Source organism: Gallinula chloropus, assembly GCF_964237585.1.
Source record: "Gallinula chloropus genome assembly, chromosome: 4".
NCBI classification, from domain to species: Eukaryota; Metazoa; Chordata; class Aves; order Gruiformes; family Rallidae; genus Gallinula; species Gallinula chloropus.
Genome location: NC_140088.1, coordinates 22,630,320 through 22,649,375, shown reverse-complemented (window position 1 = coordinate 22,649,375; position 19,056 = coordinate 22,630,320). Strand labels below are relative to the sequence as shown.

The following is a 19,056-nucleotide window of genomic DNA, read 5'->3' as shown; positions in this document are numbered from 1 at the left end:
CCTGAAGGAATCTGGGTTGCTCCACATGTCCTCTAGGGATTCTCAGGAACTGAACTCAAAAGGGTACACATACCTAGCTTCTCTGCTGAAAGTGCAGTGGAGGGCACCTCACACCCATTCACTGAGAACAAGGTGGGAAGTCTGTGCCTTGGGTGAAAAGATGACAATGGACAGCATACGATACCCACCCTGCTCTCGCATAGGAATTCCCTGCCAAACCACTGTCCATTATTATCAATTGGTGTCCTCAGTCAGTCTACTAAATCATAGCACACATTTGCTGCAGCAATCCAGTTCTGTTATGTATGTGACAGTGCTTTAAGTACCTCTGGGGGTTAGAAGTTTCATGATTATCAGCAAGAGCCTGCTTCAGCATGTGGGTATAGAACTGTCTGTTTAACAAGGTGCTTTTTTCTGGGGGTTCCTGCTAACCACATGTAGTCTTGTTTTCCAAGGCAACACCATAATAGTTGCATAGCTACTGGTGCCTGATAGCCTAAAAAAAGATATTTAAAGCAAAATCCACAACTGTCCATCCAGAGAGACAAATGCACTTTCCAGCATTACAGTCACCCTTTGCATCTCTGTCACCACCAGGCTCATAAGCATGGAAGCTGGAGATCAGCTATTTCTGTATCTCAAAGGACTTTGTCATATGCTGGGGTGTTCCTACACAGCTAATATAGAATTGCTATGTTTAGTCCAAACAGGAAACTCAATACACAGCTCTTTACATTCTCTTCATGAGCAGAGGATATGGAGCTGACCAAAATTTCCCCAACTCAAACTGCAAACAGACTTAGAAACCAAAAACAAGAGCCTCCTTTTTTGAAGTCTTTCAATTTTGCAATGATGCTATCAGAAGAGCTCAGCTATAATCAAATCAACACAGATTTTTTGATTTACTGGCCTTATCCTCTGTTTTGTAGCTCCTTACAGGAGAAAAAAAAAAAAGTGAAAAGGAAGAATAATCCAAGTAGTCAAAGTTCGGATTTGTCTACCCACCCACCACCCCCCAAAGTTTTCCAGGAAAAAGTTGAAAAGAGGTAGGATGGAAATGCCCCAGTAATCACAGGTGGATCCCAGGTAAGCCTTTGCAGGGTAATTCCACATGCTGCAAGAGACAGCTATAGAGAAAGATCCACACAGCAACATGGAATCGAGACGAGCACAGCTTCAGACACACAGAATCCCTACTGCAGACAGGCAGCTCTGCTGTACAGCCATCAAGTGGCACCTTACAGTAGCACTGACAGTTGACACCTGTACACAAGAATCTGCAGTCACGAGACCCACTGCATTAGTGTGAAGCAGAACAGCTAGTTTTGGTTACCCTTGGGAGACTACATGAATCTGCCCAGAGAAGATGGTTTCAGAAGCAACTGGGTTTTAATCCACTTTGTCCTCCATGAGGATGGCCACCAGCGACTGCCACACATGACCACAGAGGAAAGATTGTATATGTTGCACCTGCTGGGCTTCCCACCAGGCTGCACCCACAACCCAACCCCATGGTACAGGCATAGAGGACGGAGAATCACCAGTGAACAGTGAGAAGTGGATGAAGGCAAGTCTAGCTACATGGTTTAGCCCTTCTGGCTGAAGAGAGAAGGGCAGAAGCACACAGCAGGCATGGCAAGTCCTGCAGAGACAAATCCTGGCATTACAGAAGAGAAAACAGATGCTTGGAGCAAGAAGAGATTTCCACCAGCAGTTCTGTGCTGGAAGCCATTGCAGCATGTCCAGGCTTGAGCAGGCATGCTGAATGAGGGAATGAGAATGCTGCTGGACAGAGTTTTGTTGGTTTTCAATGTCAAAACAGCCTTAGGCAGTTGTCAAGAGCCCAAATTGACACTTAAAGAAAACCTCTTGCTCCGCAGTCTGCTGGGAGGTCCTGCAGCTCAGGAAGGACAAAAAACTGTATCTGTACTGAAGCAATTAGAAAGCTGATAAGGTGGTGTTGAGTGAGTGACACAGGGATAAGACAGAAAGGTTTGGGAGCAAAGAGGCAATGGTGAAGGGACAAAGCAGTAAGGAAACAAGATTAACACAGTTTGGGTGGGTGAAGAGGTGGTGGGGAGTAGGGACCTCTCGGCACACAAAACAATCAGCTTAAAATCCAGTAAGAGAAACAAGTTCAGATCCTCCAAGCTATGGCAGTTGTTTTGCTGTTCAGTCAGAAAACCTTCCTTCTGAGTGAGCCCAGAGGGCAACAGTGCTGTGCACAATGGTTCTTTGGAGTACTAGTTAGATCCTAGGGGACAACGCATAACAAATCACAGACCTTTCAAGACCGGATTCTAGAAAAAGATCAGAGGTCAGGGCACTTGCCTTTGAGCTGCTTGCAGAAGCTCAGGTAGGGCAACCAAAACCTGCTGGCAACACAGAAAAACCTGTTTGCTATAAAGAATTGAAGCTCAGTAGGATCCCACCTAGTGCATCAAAACAGACTTCAAGAAAAATAAGAGGATTGATCAAAGAAGAGACTTTAAAATAGGTTTCTCAAAGCCACATGCAGAGAAGCAAGTTGAGGATACAAGTCCTGTGGGTTCTTCTGCCCTTAATCTAAAGCATAGCTTTGGGCAGGCTTGGATTTGTACTGCTGCCCATCTGAAAACACCTTTCAAGAGCTTCTCTTCTAAATGAGCACAACAAAAACAGACACACAAACAGAACAATATCCTACACTGGAAGCTAGCTCCTTGAGGAAGAGAAGAACAGACACAGTCCCCAGAAGAATTCAAAAACAAGAGGTGTTTTGTATAGTAGAGCTATTTATAAGTTTGGCTACGAAATAAAGCTTCTTTTTTATAGTAGGGAGAAGAGAGTGAGCTTGTTTTCATCCCGACAACAACTTCCTCTCATGTCACAGTGCCAGATGCTGTCCAGTTGGATCCAAGTGGTTATCATCTCCCCCATGCCATTCCCCCTTATTGCCACAACCCTCTACTATCATCCACTCAAGATAACACCAGAGTATCTATTTACATAAACACAATATGAGCACAAGATGCAAAAAACATTTCAAGAGGGCCCAGAGACAGCAACCCAGCTCTGCCTTCCCTCTTACTACACGCCAGAGGACAGTCCTTTCTGCTCTGTTAGTCCACCGAGAACAGCAGACGTTCATGCCCTCCCTGCTACAGCCCTATGATGGGCTGGTTCCCAGAGGCTGCTGAAATCATTACATTTTTCCCCTGATTGATTCATGAAATTGGGGATTTAGACCCCAAAAGCATATGAATTTCAGGAAAACACCAGCTCCCATGCTCAGCCAGAATGACCTCCGGCCATCTACTTTGTGCAACATAAGAGAGCATAAGAAAAAGAACAGTTAGACTGTTCCTTTGAACTAGCAAAGGCAAACACATCTTCACCTGAACAGCAGTAGCCAAGGGACTAGCACATGTATCCAGCTTCCTAGCAGCATCAGAAAGTTAAAGACCCAAACAAACCCCCACTGCGTACCCACTCCCTTCCAACTCAAAGCCAAGCATTGCCCAGAAGCTCCAGCTGCTACCACGTAGTACCTTCCAACTCATCCAAAGAGTGACTGGCAAAAAACCCCCCAACATCCTGCCTGAACAGCACTAGGAGTTTTTTGTTTTGGTTTTTTTTAAAAAAAAAACCCACACATTGCAAGGTTATACCCCACCTACCTGGTTAATGAGTTCTCCAGGCATGCTATTGCTCTGCAGCATCATCTATCAACACCTTCTTGTACTGGCCATGGCCTGTTGCAACAAACTTGTACTTTTTGACAGAAGGGGTGGACTGAGTGGGAGAGAAAGAAAGAGCTAAAGTCAGCATTTTTCTCCCTCAAACAGGCAATCAAGATCAAACACATGAAGCCATGCAATACAGTTGCCTGTAATCCCAGGCAGTTTGGAGGCAGCCTACTCTGTACTCCCGTCCAGCCCCTTCCATGTAAGCTCTTTGTGCAAACTGATCACCATCTGCTGCAAGTAAAAGCGTGCGGTAGGAAAGGGAAGACACAATGCCAGGCATGGCGAGGGAGGGCTCACTGAAGAGCCTCAGCCCTCCCAAGCTGGGGTTGGTGTCATCCATGGCAAGAGCCAACTTCCATTTACCACACGGCAGCAGTAGTACTGACACAGGAACAGACAAGACAGTTTGATTTTCTTCCCCCAGCCTGGACAGTTTGAGCAGGAGCTGCTTGTTGTGTTTTCGTAGGCATTCCCACAAACATACCAGGAGGCAGAAAGCCCCAGATGTTGACTATCTTAAGTTCAGTTCCACCTAATTTTGCATGTTTTCTTTACTCTGGAGCTTAAAAGGCATAACAAGAGCAAAACAATCAACATTTGCTGTTTAATTTTAGCCTAAAAGACTGGGGCTCTCAACCCATGGCCTAAAAATAACATGCTATTCAAGAACCCCTTTAGTACTACTGGTTATAAATTAATTTTGGCCCCATTTTTACTAGGGCTGAAGTGATAGCTGCTCATTCTTAGAAAGAGCTCTTAGGTATGCAAGTGCATTGATAGATACCAGCAGCCCATGTCCCTACAGAATGTCACCTTCTTCTCAACACTTCCAACCCAGCTAAAAGCTCTTTTCTTTTTCACAGCAGAGCAAGTGCTTTCATACTAACTCACCTTGATGTTGGTCTCTGGTTTGGGATTACCCTTCTGTTCCCAAAGGCTTCTTTTGCTCACAATGTCTCCAGCCACAATATCCTGAGAAGATAATGTTCTCATTACCCTTCACTTCTACGACTGCTGAACGTGCCTTTGGTCATGTTCCTCTCCAACCCACACATATGACCTTTTTTTTAATAATATCACATCATCTGACCTATGACAGCTGCAGCTAAAACCCTTGACTCTGAAAACTTCTTCCTGTTCCCAGTATATCCTACATCATCTTCTATCTTTTCAATAAGAGCCTGGATCAGAGATCCGAAGTGTTTGTTTTAAGTTTGTTAACTATTTAAGACATGTTAACATCAAGGCTTTTTTGTGGAAAGTTTTTTTCTCAAATAAACACAGATTTGCAACCCATGTGTTACAGCCTTGTTAACAATGACTTGAAAGCAAAATTGAGTGTGATACCTAATATCCTCTGCACTTTCCATTTTTAAAATATTTATTAATCTTGGTACTAGATCCAACTCCATGCTCAAAAATTGGAGCTCAGTCCTAGCCTCTGCAGAAGATATACAGATTTTTCACACCAGCTGAATTTATTCCCAAAGCAGAGCCTCAACTAGCATCACAGAGACTTTCCTAGCCGTACTACCAAGGAACGATTTGGATCCCCAGCACAGAAACAGCAAAGCTCTGAGGTACAAAGTCTTGTGTGCCGATGAAGGAGGTTGGCTCTCTAAAATAGATGCCTTAGAGCTGGTGGGCACTACCAAGGAGACATACCAACAAGCTAACGCAAGAGTAATGCAAGTTGTGCCCAGAGGCAAGCTCCTCTTCCCCTGCACAACCCAGTCCCACAAGAGCCATACCTTACATGATGAGGACTTCACAGCAGACTGAGCTCCAACGTCTCCAGTCTCCCAGAGGCTTTTTGTGCTGGCTACCCCCATGCTTGTGGTGGGAAAGTCGAGAGACGGCTGTCGGACAAGTTTTGGAGCCTTTGTGGATGTCTGGAAAATAAATGGAGAAAGATCACTTTCAGGGAAAGCATGCTTTTCCTCTCACTGTGTAATTGGAGGTCCTCAGGGGTGAGAGGTTGTAAAACAAGACTTGAAGGATCTTACTAGTTTCTGCCAGACACCCCCACCCTTTAGAGAAGTAGCAGGAGGAAACAAGGACAGGCAGCTTGCTAAAGAAACTGACTTGATGCTGTGAAGGGAAATAGACACAGGAGAAAGGGGTATTCCCTTTCAAGGGGAGAGGATTTAGTTGTTGCCTCACAGATGTTGAGGCTAAGAGGCATGATGGGAGAGCAACACTCAGCAAAGAGGACTCCTTGTAGGGCAGGGACAGAGAGACACAACACAGCAGCCCACCTCAATAGCCTGTGTGTACTGCTCCAGCCTGTCATCGATCTTTGACACAGGGAGGGGAGGCTGGGTCTTCTTTATGCTGTTGCTGGAGAAGTAAGAGGATTAAGGTGATGTCCCAGTACCTCATACAGAAGGAAGGACTTGGAGGGCTACAGGGAGCCTGTTACTCCAGCCCATACACACAGGAGGGTCTTCTGGTATCCTCTGTTTGGAGGAAGGGACCCTGTTTTACCCCAATGCCCACATCAACCCTGGAGATACCTTTTCTGTATTGAGCGGTTCAATGACTCAGTTCGATCAGTGATCTAAAGGGGAAGAGAGAAGAAGATGATATTACTTTTCCTCCATGGACCTGCTGTGGACATAGGTCACCCTTGGCTGACCGTAGCATAAAACATTACTCTTTCATCCTCCCTCACACAGATTTTGGTTAGAAATGCCTCAGTCCCACATTCCAACCCTGAGCATCCCTCTTCCATCTCTTTTCCAAGGCAGTTGAGCAGAATCCCAACAAAAAAGCACCAGTGCACAGTAGCAGTCAAACCAGTATCAGGGGCAACCAAACAATACACAGCTTGACTGTCATCTGAAACAGCAACCAAGGCCAGATACCCAGTCTGTGAGCAGGAAACATTTCTCAGACACTTGGTTTCTTCACCAGACAAAAGATCAAAAGCACAAAGTGCAGAAACACAAGGTGAAAAGCTAGAGGCACAGCCAGCCACCTCTGCAGAAGAGGCAGCAAGCATGAGGGGTGCACAGGTTTGAGTTACATGGCAGCTCATCCACAGCAGAGAAGCACAGACAGGGCAAGCCAGCACACAGAGCCACTTACAAGGCAGCCCTTCAGGTGAAGCCACCAAGAAAGAGTTTTGCACAAGGAGGCTCCTGTGCAAGAACTCTTTGGGTCAGACAGGATGACAAAAACACTTTGTAACCACTGAATAAAGGAGAGTTGAAATGTTGCTAAACCTCACAACTCTTTCCATGCCCCAGAAAACAAGAATGCAGAGAAAAAGTCACTTTCAAGTCAGAGGAGGCTACTTCTTAAGGGCAGCTCCCACAGAGCCAAGGAGTGGCAACCAAGTAACAAGGAGCGGCAACCAAGTAACAAGGAGCCTTCTTCTCCCTGTGCCATGAGAAATATCACCTATCAAGTTAGTAGACAAAAAGCAACACTAAGTGCTCATTTTAAGACAATTTCAGGATACTGGGGCTAAATTTTAGCTAAGTGGAAGATAAACAGATCCTTTATGTGACAGCTATGCCCAAGAGCACAAGGTCGATTAGAGAAGAGCAAAGCACCAACAAACAGTGACATTTTTAAACACTTTTTTAAAGGTCTGAAGAAACCAGAGTCTCTCACTCAGCCAACCTCAAACCCCAGAGCTCACAAACAGCCTGGGACAAAAATGGTGCAAGGCTTCCACCCAGTCACCACACACTCATTTCATCCCCCAGGCCATACTAGCCCTCTGAACCCCAAACAGCCTGTCACACTGCACCCTAGCATCCGCCTGCCCCAGATGTGTACCTGGCCTTCACCAGCCACAGCTGCAGCAGAGCTCACCTCCTGCTACAGATGCTCTCATCTTTCCACTGCAAACACGTCTGCTGAGCAATCCCATGCCAAAACACCTTCTTGGTGGTCAATGTGTTTAATTCTTAGTGTTCACATAAAGCCCTGCTAGCTGTGGTGTAAAGAGCCTCCTTCATTTGGAAAGGTCCCAAGCTCATTTTTCCTGAGCAGCTTTCCATTTGGGTTTGTGTATTGGTGAGCTCTGACATCACTGTTATAAAACACAGAGACTGTGTTTCTAAACCTTTCCCTAGGCTAATCCTAACAGCAGCAGTTAAGCTCAGGTCAGGAGAGCTTCAGCACACAAAGGACACTGGAAACATTTCCCACATTTCCCCACCAGTCCCATTGCAGGGATATGCTTCGTCCACCTCCACCCCGCTCTCTAATTTGCACATGGCCAGAATCCAAACCCACCCTCTCCCCACTTTGTTTGAATTTTAAAAGATTGTCTCCATAAAGAGCAAAAATCTGATGGTTGTAGATGATGAAACCTTCCTCTTACAAGCTATTTACTGGTGCAAGGGGAAGTGCTTGTACAATCCTCCCCATCCAGGAAGTATTGGCTAAGCAGCAAATAGCACAGATATAAATGCAAAAAAGCAAAGACGCTACCAACATCAGATTAGCAAGCCACCCAGGCTCCTCAACCCTTCCCCCTCTGTATAGTCAACAAGCTTAGGGCTTACAAAGATAAAACGCCTTTTGCTACAGAAACCACTTATCTGTAGCTATTGTATTTAAAAGCACAATAGAGAACTAAGGTTTTGTAGCAAAAGCAACACCAGTCATGAGAAACAATTCAGGTGGTGTTAAAAATGGAAGTTTCGCAAGAGCGTCAATGCAGACAGATGAGATTGGGAAGGACACAATGCTTCAGAGATCAGGAATCCCAGTTTGTTTTAAAAACTGAAGTCATACTTCTAAGAAAGATAGGGAATTTCCAGTGCGTAAGTTTTTTCTGGAGTGGGGGGTAGGGAAACTTTATTTTCTGATTAAGTTCATGTGTCATTTTGGACCTAACTCACTAGCTTAAAGCAGAGGTTCTCTTTCTCTGTATTACAATATTCCCTGGAGTCCCCAGTGAACTTTAGACATTTACAGTGATTGTTAAAGTATACGCAGGCAGAGACGGTTACAGTCTCCAACAGCTCAAGCAGGAGGAGAGGAGGCTGACAACAAAGGAAAACAAAGGAGAGGGATCAAGTGATTTGTCCCAGCCTGTAGCAGGAGTGGGATAACAGGATTCACACTCTATGTTACTGCAAGTTCTGGGTCACGTTTCCTCATCATTAGTCAGATGCTCTATCACAATAGCTGCCGTCACCTCCGAAGGGGCCCTGAGAACACAGACCTTTGTGGAACACACTGCCGTGTGGTCAGAGTACAGCTCCTCCTCTTCCAGGCTGGCAGGGCTTGGGGCCTTTGGGCGTTTTTCTGGTGCTGCTGCTGCTTCTTCTTCATTTCTCCTTCTCTTCTTTTCCTGAGTGCAGAAAACAAACAAGCCAGGAAGTGAGTCGGTCAAAATGCTTAGCATGCAACAACAGTGATTTTTCTCCTGCCTCCTAGGCTTCCTGCTTTACACCAAACACACATGAGCACAGGAGCTTTGAGATAATTTCATCTAATTTTGAAACATCCAGGAAGAAGCTCCTGTGTTAATTCCAGAGGAAAAAAATCTGAGACATTTTTCAGGTTCAAAAATTATATGGAAAGATATCTTCACAGCAGTTAATGTAGATTTCTTACCACTACTGAGATAGGAAAATGTGATTTTCTCACTTAGAGGCCACAAGAAAAGAGAGCAGCTCCACTAGACTAGAGGGCTATAGTCACACACACAGTTCAGATGCAGAAAACATACTAGTCTCAGCAAATTAAAGTCCATTTATAATAGAAGTCCTTAACAGACTTCCACACCATTCAAGTTCCAGCATTGTATCTCTTACCAGGAATTACACCATATCAGAGCAGCAAAGAAAGAAAACCTCAGCAGGGTACAATGAAGATTTAGAGATACATCAAGCCACAGAGAACAGCCCCCAGCCCCAGGTTTTCCACCAGCCCCATGGAGAGAAGATCATCTCCTCCTGACCCCACCTCTTGATCGGCTCTCTCCTCTTCCTCGGCTCTCTCCTCTTCCTCCTGCTTTTGGACCTGTTCTTCCTCTTGGCACAGCCTCTCTTCCTCCCCAGTAACCACATTCTCCTCCTGGATCTCCTCCGGGCTTTCCTGATCCAGCTGAATCTGCTCCAGTTTGACTTCAGCTTCCCTCACCCCACCGTCCTCTTCTTCATACGACTCTCGTGGAGACCTAGAGGCAGAGGAGAGAGGTCAAAAAAGCCGAAAGTGTTGTTATGAGCATATGGACACCATCAGGTGCCTCAGACCTCTGAGATCAAAACAGAGCCTCTATCTGGGGGAGGAGGCAAGCAAAGACAAGAACACACTTCCCAAGGTCTCCCTTTCCCCTGCTGAAGCTAAAACACAGGGCAAAGCTGCATAGCCACCTGCATGGAATTTGGGTTTTGTTTGCAAGGCACAAGCAACACTTCATCTACACCTAACCCTGCGCCCCAGTTTTATCCACCAGAAAAAGTGACACCTCTGCTCATGTCACCCATGACATACCACAGCAAAACAAAGAAATCCCAAAGCATCCAGGGTCGCTCCCTGGCTTAGGCTTGAATAAAGCACAGCAAGGTTTGTGCAAGGGGATTCCTCTGGGGCTCTGAGGCTGGAGAGAGGAGACACGGGACTACCTTTAAGCAAGAGCTTTGCAAATGCAGAGCAGCCCATGCCTTTGGGCACAGAGTTGGTGGAAGCACACAGGCACAGAGCTCTCACCAGCTCACAGACAGCACCATCTTACTTTTCCCAGCCAGGGGAGAGCTTTCTCCTCCCACTCATTACTTAGAAAGTCATCTGGCTTGTAGCAGCAATGCTAGAGAGCTGGTTAGCAAGAAGCTGCCCAGGTGCACAGCTGAGTCACTGTTTCTGGCTCACCAGCCAGCACCAAAACATGTGAAAAGGTCAAGTGATGCTTTTCCACGCAGCTTTTCACCGCTGCAAAGACAGCTCATAGGACAGCCACCATCCAGCCCTACCAACCGACCACACAGGGGAAAAGCTAATACCTGTGCTGTCTTGGTTAGCTTGCTACTAATCACCTTCCCACAACAACATAGTCACCAGCTAGCTAGCCAGCAGCTATTCTGACCCAGCTCCCACCCTCTTCCATGCAGGAGATAGCTACAGGGGCACAGATTGCCTCCAGAACAAAAAAACTCATGTCTTAGCGTCAGGCCCCCAGGATGTACAAACTGGTTTAGCTCCATCCAAGGGAGAGCCTTACCTTCATCACCTCAGTCATAGCCCCCACCTAAAGACCTTTCACATGAAATAACAGAGCTTGCTCCACATTCACATAAGCAGGAGAGAGCAAATTAGAAAACCCCAGCCCCACTTGTTCCAGCCAGATACACAGCCTACCTGAGCTCCTACTGCACCCCAAGCCTATACTTTGGCTGAGGTAGGTATGCAAGAAGGAAGAGAAAAGCTGCTGAAAGGACTTCACAAGGCACAGACACCTACTAGCAAGCAGGAACAGCTTTTTATAAAGAGCCCACTCCCAGCAAGCCCAGAAGTTCTTGCTGCTCTCCCAGCCAGTCACCAGCCTTCACACCTACAGCTGCTGCTTTTAAAGCACCACCCCTCTATGATGGGCTTCACCTGCCAGGGTGTCACCTCCCCTGCTCAGCACCATCCTGCCCTGCTAAACACAAGCATCAGATAAAAGCTCAAGGAGCAATTTCTGGAAGGTGTACTACAACCTTCTCAGCTAATTCTCTTTTGAAGCCCAGGAGGGAAAGTGGTAGCAGCCTTTCTCTCTGGATGAGCTCTTTGCAAGGGGATGCAGAAAAAGAGTCAGTGTGGTGAAAATTTCTGATTGCTCTTGAAGATGTGATGAGCAGTGCCACAGTGAAGCACCTGAGCAACACCTGTGGGGTTGGGGCAGCAAAAGTATGGCTTTGTGGAGGGGTTTAGCTACAGTGTTTGGGGAAAAAAAAACGTAAGAAAGAGGTGAGCTCTAGTTGCTTGTTCAGCAGTAAATATTAACCTTAGGCATTTTTTCAGTCTTAGGGGTAAAGAAGAGTCTATGTCATCACAGGGTAAAATTCCCTTATAAAATCAGGCTACCAAGAGTGCTGAATCACAGGGTTTATAGGCAGGTAGGCAGCATCCAAGGGAAGTGGTTCAGGCAGGAGATTGGTTCAGCTCAGCAAGGGGAGAATGATGGGAGACGAGGGTGAAACCACCAGCACACAAGCACCTCTCAGGGCTCTTTGCTGCCTGCATCTCCCTGCTAAAAATGGAGCCAAGCACAAGGTGGGCCAGGTTCATAACACCTACTATGCTGCTGTGAGCCAGGAAGCAGCAATAACTTAGAACAGCTTTTTGGGCTGGCCTGGATTATGTCAGAGGCCGTTTCAGCCCCTGCAGCAGCTCAGGTGGCTTAAATCTGCTGTTGTCACTCCTCCAAACCCAGGCATCCTGGCAGGCTGCCATCGCTTGGAGTGCAAAGCTCAATCTAAACATCCCCAAAGCCTGGGGCAGTCCCTGAGCCTGTTCCTCCCTGCTAGCCCAAAGGGCAGGCAGAGAGCATCCACCCCAGCAGTGTGGGACCCATCCTGCCTCTCCTCAGGGATGGTCCTTTTGCTGGCACGTTTTTTTCCCTCCCCTTGGTCCGGCTGTGTCCTACCCACCTCTGTTTGCGCTGCTCAAGCTTCTGGGACCAGTCACTGAACCCCTCATCCTCCTCCAGCTCTGAAGTCCCAGATGGCTTAAAGTCATAGCTGAAACACAGCAAGAGAAGGAAAATAAGGATGAGAGAGATGTAAAAAACCCAAACCTGGCCTGAAAGAGCTCCAGCCCAATACTGTCTTTCACTCCCTCCACTTATTGCATCTTCTCTCCTCTGACAGCTCCAAATCCCACTTGAAGCCTTATCCATCATTACAGAAAAGACACCTTTGTCACATGTTTAGGAGTGCCTTGTACAAAGGGGGTCTCTTGAAGCATCACTGCGAGATGGAGAGGAAGAAGGAGCAGCTCCTTGTCTCTGGCAGGGGCACCCCACTGCCTGCCTCCTCTCTGGGGCTGCATATATGAGAGCAAAAGACAAGCATCACATCAAAAACAAATCCAAAATCCAAATCTTCTGCACCGGAGCTGGCCATCGCCTGTTTGGACCACACATGTTTCAAACTCAGTTGCTGCTTGTCCCATGCTTATACACAGCCTCACAGAAAAGAAATCAGCAGGAACAGATCACCAGATGAGGAAGGCATGAAGACCCAAAGATTAGGACACTGGCTCAAGTTCTGGGTTGGATTCTCACGTTCCCCCACAGCTCTGAGCCAGTCACGTGCACTTGCATGACCTGGCTCCCCGCCTGTGAATATCCTACTGCTGTACAGAGCTGCAGCCCTCCCGGGGTGCACAGCTGCCAGCACCAGATGTGGGCTGGCCAAATGTCAGGATTGTTGGGTTCTTTCCTATTTCTTTCCTTGCATTCACAAGGAATGTCACCTCCTAGCAGGGGGTACAAGGTGGGCAGCCATACTGCAGGCATGAGGAGGTGGCTTCACAGATGTTTTTGGGATGCAGGCAGTCACATCATCTGGGAATGGGAATTAGGATGTGGGATCTACAGAGTAGTTTCAAACTCAAGAAATTTAAAATACATAATAAATGTAGATGAGTCTTTTCTTTGCCTTTTGGGGTTCTTAGGAGGTGCCAGGAGATGCTTAGCCTCCTCTGTGACACCAGTGGCTTGAAATATGGGACATTTCTCTGCGGTTGGCTCAGGGCAGAATCACTCCAGTATCGCAGCCCCGGCCACAAACACATGCTCAGGCTATCAGAAAAGCTCCTAGGGAGCAAGGAAGACTGGCCCAATGCTGTCTGAAAAGTGGCTGCTTCCTTGTGCTCCTCTGCAAACGCAGCGCTATCTGTGCCTCCTAAGCTGATGTTGGTCCCTCTGGTTCCCCAGGCTGAGTGTGCCTTTTCTGCAAACCCGCCATTTCGGGTTTGTTCCTCTTTTTTTTCTTATTTTGTTAACTGGGGGAAGGGAGTAGAGGAGCTTTGCTCTGTCCTTTAGGTGCAAGGGAAATGCCAAGGGTGGGTGACATAGATGCAATGAGTCCCAGCGCCAGAAGAGTGGAGGGAAGGAGGGGGCAGTGTTTACACAAGAAAGAGCAAAGCTTTTCAGAAGATTAATAGCTAGGGCTGACCCTGGCTGCATGAGTAAGCCCAGGTGGCTATCAGCAGCTCCAGAAGAAACCAAGGGATGGACAGAGAAGAAACATTCTTCACGGTGAAGCCTGGCCCAGCAAGCTCAAGCATCGTGTAACAGGGAACAAACTGCCTCATTCTAGGAGTCCTTCTTGTCATTGCCCTCTTCGTAGACATTTAAGCACTCAGTTAAATTTGGGCACTACCAAGGGTCTTGTGGGGCCAGTAGCATGTCTGAGCCTGCGCCCATAGGGCCAGAGCCCACAGCCTGAGTCACTGGTGCTGCTGCGTGCTGCTTGGTGCCCAATGCCAGTCACAGCATCTCCCAGTGAGGCAGAGACCAGATATCTTGACAGACATTTTAATGACTTTTAAGAAATATTTTTCGGCCCCTGTGTGAAGTGGGGTTTGGAAAAACTAACAATTATTATTACTTTCCAGATCTTCTGTTTGCTTTTAGGGCAGACTGCAGTGGGTTTGTCTACACAATATCACAGGGTCTATTTCCACAAAAGATTTTGAAGCTTCTTTGCAGTGTCTTTAGGAAAAGTCCTGAAAGTCCTGAATAATTTTGAAAGTATCTGAGAAAAAAAAAGATCTTTAATGGAAAAAATTGATTTTTATAAATAGCTTTTGCTATTTTTGCAGTAAAATGAAGCTGCTGCTTCTCTCTGACTGTAATCTAAAATCCTGCTGCCACTTTTCCACTGTGTTTAAAATATTAAGAAACAAGTTGAACCCAGAAATAGGGATAAGACTGGGGTCTTTAAGACAGAGTTTGGCAACTCAGAGTGCAGACAGGATTTTGTGCCAGCCAAAATGCTGCACAGTACCTGGACTGCTGAATTGTGGACACAGGGAGGCTGTGATGGGATGCTGGGAATATGACTGGTCATCCTATCCCTTCTCCAGGGTTTTCTCTTCTGACAGCAGATAGTTCAGCATCTCCATAAATGCCTCCTGAACTATTTCCATTTGGGATCTGCCCCGTTAAAGCATCAAGTTAATTTTAACCCTTGGAGCTGTGAACTGCACCAGCTCATGAGCTGCTCCATGCTCCCAACTGCTCAGAGCCGCGTTCTCTGAGGGAAGAGGGGCAGCCTGGCTCAGAGAGGTTATCACTCCATTGGCTGCCAGCACCATGGTCTGCCTGGGGTTGTGTATCGCACGCGTCCGTCTCCACACACGTCTGTCTTCGCACTTACCAGGAGTTTCCCTTAGTTTCGGTGTAGGATGATTCACAGGCTGAAATTTAACCAGGCACGGAAATCCCTGGTGCTGGGGATTCCCTGCCCAAGTTCAGCCTTACCCAAGCTGTCCTAGGTTAAACTCTCAGGGCAGTAAAACACCCAGCCTCCAGCTGGGGCGGGGGGGGGGGGGGGGGGAATAAAATAAAATAAATGAGCAAAGCGGGATTCTGGCTTTTTCTGCCCAAACTAGAACCACACTGTTTGCTAATCTGAGCTAAATCCCCCAACCCAAAGCTATTAGTGACCTTCACCATGTCTCAAACCACCCCCCCCAAAAAAAAGTCACCCACTCCACAGATGCAGGAGGGGTTTGCTGCAAGGCAAGGATTTATCTGCAGGTATTTCTTACTGGTTTTCCTGTGCTGGACCCGCACTCTCCAAGCAGGAGCTGGTGACATTCAAGCCCTCTTCTGCCTGGGACCTCAGCTGCTTCTCCCGCTCCCGCCGCCGCCGCTCTCTTGCTGCTTCCTCCTCATCTTCCACACTCCACTGTGCTGTCAGCCTGGCAAACCAGAAGGAAAACCCATCCTTAATGCCACCGGACAGCGCCTGCAAATCCTGGTGACACCTACCTCTGAAGTGCCGGGGGGTCCCCGCTGAGAAGCGGGGGTCTCCTGCACAGGAGCACTCCCACCATGAGTAGTGGTCCTCAAAGCAGGATCCCTGCCTCCATTGCCATGACTCCACAGTGAGACCAATGGATATGCAAGGGTAAGGCAAGACACATGGACTGGGAGAGAGGTGGGGGAGAGCCTTTCCCCCGGGCCTGAGGAAGATGTGGTGCATATCGCCCTCTTCTCAGACCAGCCACCTCCCAGTGGGCTTCCAGCACCATTCCCTGCAAAGCAGCTTTGCATCCCAGGAGTGGTCTGTAAAGGATCTTGCAGGTCTGCAAGAAGTCCCACAGCTTTGGCCCAGGGTGGATGAGATGTGCACCTTGGGGTTAAGTTTTCTTAAGCAGTTGAGCAGCTCCTGCCTGGCCAGGAGCAGAGAGAACAGCGGTGGAAGGCAGCGGCTGTGTCCTGCTCTGCCCTGCTGTGTTTCCTTCCTCCCCTGCAGAAAAGAAAAACCTGCCCTGGCTTCTGCCAGACATTTCCACTGTTGGATATTAACATCTCTGTCAGCAGAAAGGCCTCTTGCATCCCCAAGGAAAGTGATAAGGTGACTGCCACATTCCTCCTCCTGCAATCCTGAGATAATGCCAGTCTCCATGCTGGATTGACTCCTGCTCCACCATTGGCATCACCAGCTGGGAAGCAGGCAGAAAGGGACACACTAGGGTGGCAGGGCCCCAGCTAGTCCAAAGGGCCTGCGATGCCAGCCAGAGCAGGGCAGGTCTGACCTGTGATACCCAGGGCTGATGTTGGGGCAGATGCTGGAGCAAGTGCTGGGGCAGGTTCTCACTCACCCCACTCACCCCTGGCTAGGCCAGGTCCAAGGCAGACCATGAAGGCTGTTTCACCTGGCGTTTGCAACAGAAATGCTCTCATGCAAGGCATGTGCATGAGAGCCAGGTGATCTCCCACCAACAGCAGGACCCAGTCTGACCTCTGTCTCCCTGCCACGTTTGGGCACACCCCAAGGACTGTAGTGCCTACAGGATGAACCTGTGCAAAGGACATGTGGTGTGACATCAGTTTTGAGTGGAGCAAAGAGCTTGTGGAAAAGAAAAAATAAAACACAACAAAAAATGTCCTAGCTGAGCCTTGTTGCAGCCCACTTGGAGTGAACGAGGGGCAGGTTTCAGCTGATCCCACACATGCCACTCTGCCAGCCTAGCTGGCTTGGCCCACAACCTAGACCATGAGCTATGTGGGGTGGCCTCACTTCACCGAGGATCTCACTGAGACATTTTCATTTGAGGCTCAGGACAATTTTCCCCCTCTCCCAGCAAAGGAAGTGGGGAAAATAATGGGATTAACTGAAACATTTTGTTCAAGAAAAAACTTGGCTTTTGTTTTTTCTAATTACACTATGAACCTTCTCAACAGTACCCGGGGAGTCTCGTTCGGAGCCTGTTTTACTCTGTGGCACTGGCAGGATGGCCAAGCTCAGCCTCGGTAACATCCCTTTGTGGAGTGGTCCTCCCACCACCCTGGCAGGAGGCTGGGAGTGGGCGTCCCCGCCCTCCCAAATTCCCATGTCCCCTAAGGTGGCAGAGCCACGATGTGGAGCCAGATGGAGCCAGGTCACCCATCCCCTCCAAGCTGATGGGTGAACAGGGAACGAAGCAGATCCCGGACTCAGCCAAGGAATAATTATTCCGACGCCATGGAATAACTACTGCCTGCCTTATTTTGGGTGGGGTCTTTTTGCAAGCAGCAAATTCAGCCACCCTTTCCCCTTCTTTCCCCTTCTCCCCCCTCATCACCCCTTGCCACCTTGCTCTCCATGGGGAACAAAGCAGACCCGGACCAGAGTTCAGGCTCCCCTCCTCCCTTCCCTACTCCTATTTATTGTTTTCCCCCAGGTTCCCATAGAAACCCTTGTCTGTGGGCCTGGCAGAAAGCCACGGTGTTGTTGTGTTTGTTTTTTTTTAATATATAAATGAAGTCATTCATTAAACTCTGCCATGATCTCCCTCCCTTGTGCGACAGCTCCAGATAGTCTCTGATTCAAAAAAGCTCTTAACCCCTGCTTGCCCAAATCGCTCCAGTTATGAGAAGCAAGGTCCATGTCTAAGCCAGAACTAATTAGATTTTGATTTAAATCCTTCCCTATCTCCCCCAGCTCCTCAGGAAGCTACTGCAGATGCAGCACTGCACCAAGCCCCTAGCTTGGCCAGGGGACCCCAGAGAGGGGTCCCCTCCAAACCACGCGAGCTTTCCATGGCACGAGAGCGATGTTGGTTGGCAGCCCTCTCCCTTTCCCAGTTGGATGTGACTAACACTCTCCCCATGACCTCACCGGCTCGCTATTCTGTCCCTGCATCCTCCAAATGGGCTGAGGACAGTGGCGGGGCCAACTGTTTTGGGGAGAAGGATTTTTCTGCAAAAGCAGGGAAATCTCTTTCGCAGCTCCCTTTGCCACGGAGCAAACTGGCCGCTGACTTGCCTGCTGCCGTGCTGGGATGTGGTGCAGGCACACTGAGCACTGCAGCAGGGTTGCGATGCTGGGAGCTCTGTACTTTCTCCTCCTCTTGGGAATAAGGGCTGCAGGTAAATCCCTCACTGAGCCCCCATCCACCCCAGGTTCAGAAGTACCACCACCCTCTAGCAAACACCTAAAACCAGTTTATTAGCGGATTCAGAGCTCTCTCTCTCGTGGTCAAAAAAGCTGGTGACAAAGCAAGGTTTATTAAGCGATGCTTTAGGGTTCAGCATTCACACCGACAAGCAGAGGGAAAAGGACAAATCCTTTTTGACTGACCCAGCAGCACAAATATTTGTCTTCAGTGAAAAACAAACAAAAAAAATCCCAATAAACAAATGAGAAGCTAAACCTTGTCAAAGTCCTTGCGTTTGGGTTTGCTGGACCACAAGCTGAATGCCATTTCAAACTGGACAAGGCCAAGCCTTCATCAGTGTGAGGAGGAGGTCAGCTGGTAAATTGCCTTTCAAATCAAAAAGGTGGAAAGATTTAATTTCCAAGCAGTTCAGTTTTCTAAGAAGAGGCTGCGGTCTGCCATTTGCTCTAATTGCTCACAATTACATCAGTAGCCCAACGTGCTCAGCTCACAGAAGGATTGCACAACCATCTTTCCCATTTCTAGAAATAATTATCCAGAGCTGACAGAATGTACCTCTGCCCTCAACTCTGGCCAGCACTTTCCCAGGTCAGTTCCAGACTGGGGAAGTTTTAGGAAGAACCAGGCTCATAGCTCCCAGTGGCTCTAAGAGGTCCCCACTTCATTTCGCCCAACACAGGCCAATGAAATGGAAAGCAAGAAGGGATGAACCTTGAAGCAAGATGAGCATGTTACACTCCAGCACCCAGCCACCTGCCCT

At 48.0% G+C, this 19,056-nt stretch overlaps 1 protein-coding gene across 2 annotated transcripts in view; it reads right to left on the bottom strand.

The window, feature by feature from the left end:
* Window positions 1-19,056, bottom strand: part of LSP1 (lymphocyte specific protein 1) — a 48,034-nt gene that overhangs the window by 6,881 nt on the left and 22,097 nt on the right. For both annotated transcript variants that reach the window (XM_084264235.1, XM_084264236.1), the window contains exons 2-10: window positions 15,459-15,611; window positions 12,329-12,418; window positions 9,663-9,876; window positions 8,917-9,045; window positions 6,245-6,288; window positions 5,987-6,068; window positions 5,480-5,620; window positions 4,620-4,700; window positions 3,660-3,774 (exon numbers count right to left, since the gene is read on the bottom strand). In XM_084264235.1, the coding sequence (XP_084120361.1) occupies window positions 3,685-3,774; window positions 4,620-4,700; window positions 5,480-5,620; window positions 5,987-6,068; window positions 6,245-6,288; window positions 8,917-9,045; window positions 9,663-9,876; window positions 12,329-12,418; window positions 15,459-15,611 (1,024 nt within the window). In that variant the 3' untranslated portion in view covers window positions 3,660-3,684. The remainder of the gene's footprint in view (window positions 1-3,659; window positions 3,775-4,619; window positions 4,701-5,479; window positions 5,621-5,986; window positions 6,069-6,244; window positions 6,289-8,916; window positions 9,046-9,662; window positions 9,877-12,328; window positions 12,419-15,458; window positions 15,612-19,056) is intronic.